Below are 1,385 nucleotides of genomic sequence, written 5' to 3'. Positions count from 1 at the left end.
GGAATAGAGTACTATAGGGAGATTCTTTTTTTTTAGATATTTAAAATACAACTTTATTATGATCTAAACGAAAAAGGAATGGGAATGACAGTAACAAACAAGATTCACCACTGAATATTGTGATGGGACTGCAGCAGTCTTATATTTGAAACTGAAGGGGATGTAATCGCGGTCCAAAACAGCTAACTATGCAGGTCCAAAATATGAATTATCTTTTTTTAAGCTGCCCATTCCATCCCTCAGCATCCCAAAGATGAAGCACATGTTCTGCTCAGCTGTATAATAAAGTGGCAGACACACTGCGCCACTGACATCACAGGACATCTGACGCTGGGGTCTAGCTTCATTCCCTTACAGGTCATCATCTTCATCAGGGAGCACAGTTGTCCGAGCAATCTAAGTCCTGCTCATACTGTGCTGCCAGGGCTGGATCCATGACAACCTCTGGAGGTGCAAGAGCAGGCAGGGCAACGAACTCCAAATTAGGGTCTCCAATAAGTTTTCTAGCAAGCCAAAGGAAGGGCTTCTCAAACTTGTAATTACTTTTGGCTGAGATGTCATAGTACCAGAGATTCTTCTTCCTATGGAAGACAATTGATTTTGCCTTGGCTTTTCTGTCCTTCATATCCACTTCGTTGCCACACAACACTATAGGGATATTTTCACATACTCGTACCAGATTTCTATGCCAGTTAGGTACATTCTTGTAAGTAACTCTTGCTGTTACATCAAACATTATAATGGCACACTGAGCTTGGATGTAATAACCATCTCTCAGACCACCGAATTTCTCTTGGCCAGCTGTATCCCATATGTTGAATTTAATAGGACTTCTGTTAGTATGGAACACAAGAAGATGGACCTCAACGCCCAGCGTGGCTACATACTTCTTCTCAAATTCACCAGTCAAGTGCCTTTTTACAAATGTAGTTTTTCCAGTACCTCCATCTCCAACTAACACAAGTTTGAACTGCACTTGGGGTTCTCCTTGGGTGGCCATTGCGATGGTTCTTCCAGAAGTGTCTCCGTCTTTGCCTGACTGAACCTATAATGAGATTCTTTCTCTGCTCACTGCTCCTGATTCTAGCTGTATCTTGAAGATTGAGAATAACCCCTTGAAATACAACTGATTATTACTCTAGTCAAGTTAGCAATTTTTAGGAACACTTGTTATGCACCAGGTGAAATACTGAAGTACCAAGGCATGACTTTTCTCCTGGAAAAGTCTTCGCATTATTTTGGGATCACAATGTTATCTTTGTTGAAAAAAAGGTGGGGGATCATTTTTCCAATTCCCATTCTCATTCATGAGTCAAATTCTCCCCATGAAGATTCTAGGGGTACCCCTCAAACTAGTAAGATTCTTCACTATGAAACCCTATTAT

At 41.1% G+C, this 1,385-nt stretch overlaps 1 protein-coding gene across 1 annotated transcript; it reads right to left on the bottom strand.

The window, feature by feature from the left end:
• Positions 1–342: 342 nt before the first annotated feature.
• Positions 343–1,040, bottom strand: LOC138169796 (GTP-binding nuclear protein Ran-like). Its single transcript, XM_069099351.1, has one exon. The coding sequence runs from the start codon at positions 998–1,000 to the stop codon at positions 371–373; it is 630 nt and encodes a 209-aa protein (XP_068955452.1). The 5' UTR covers positions 1,001–1,040; the 3' UTR covers positions 343–370.
• Positions 1,041–1,385: the final 345 nt, after the last annotated feature.

Source organism: Petaurus breviceps, unplaced genomic scaffold (assembly GCF_028583685.1).
Source record: "Petaurus breviceps papuanus isolate PSGF00001 unplaced genomic scaffold, PetGlider_PUasm1.0 379, whole genome shotgun sequence".
NCBI lineage: Eukaryota > Metazoa > Chordata > Mammalia > Diprotodontia > Petauridae > Petaurus > Petaurus breviceps.
This window is presented reverse-complemented; position numbering and strand designations above follow the sequence as displayed.

What these genes read in the sequence shown, in the direction of transcription:
- LOC138169796 (XM_069099351.1), bottom strand. Translation starts at nt 1,000, where the DNA reads ATGGCCACCCAAGGAGAACCCCAAGTGCAGTTCAAACTTGTGTTAGTT.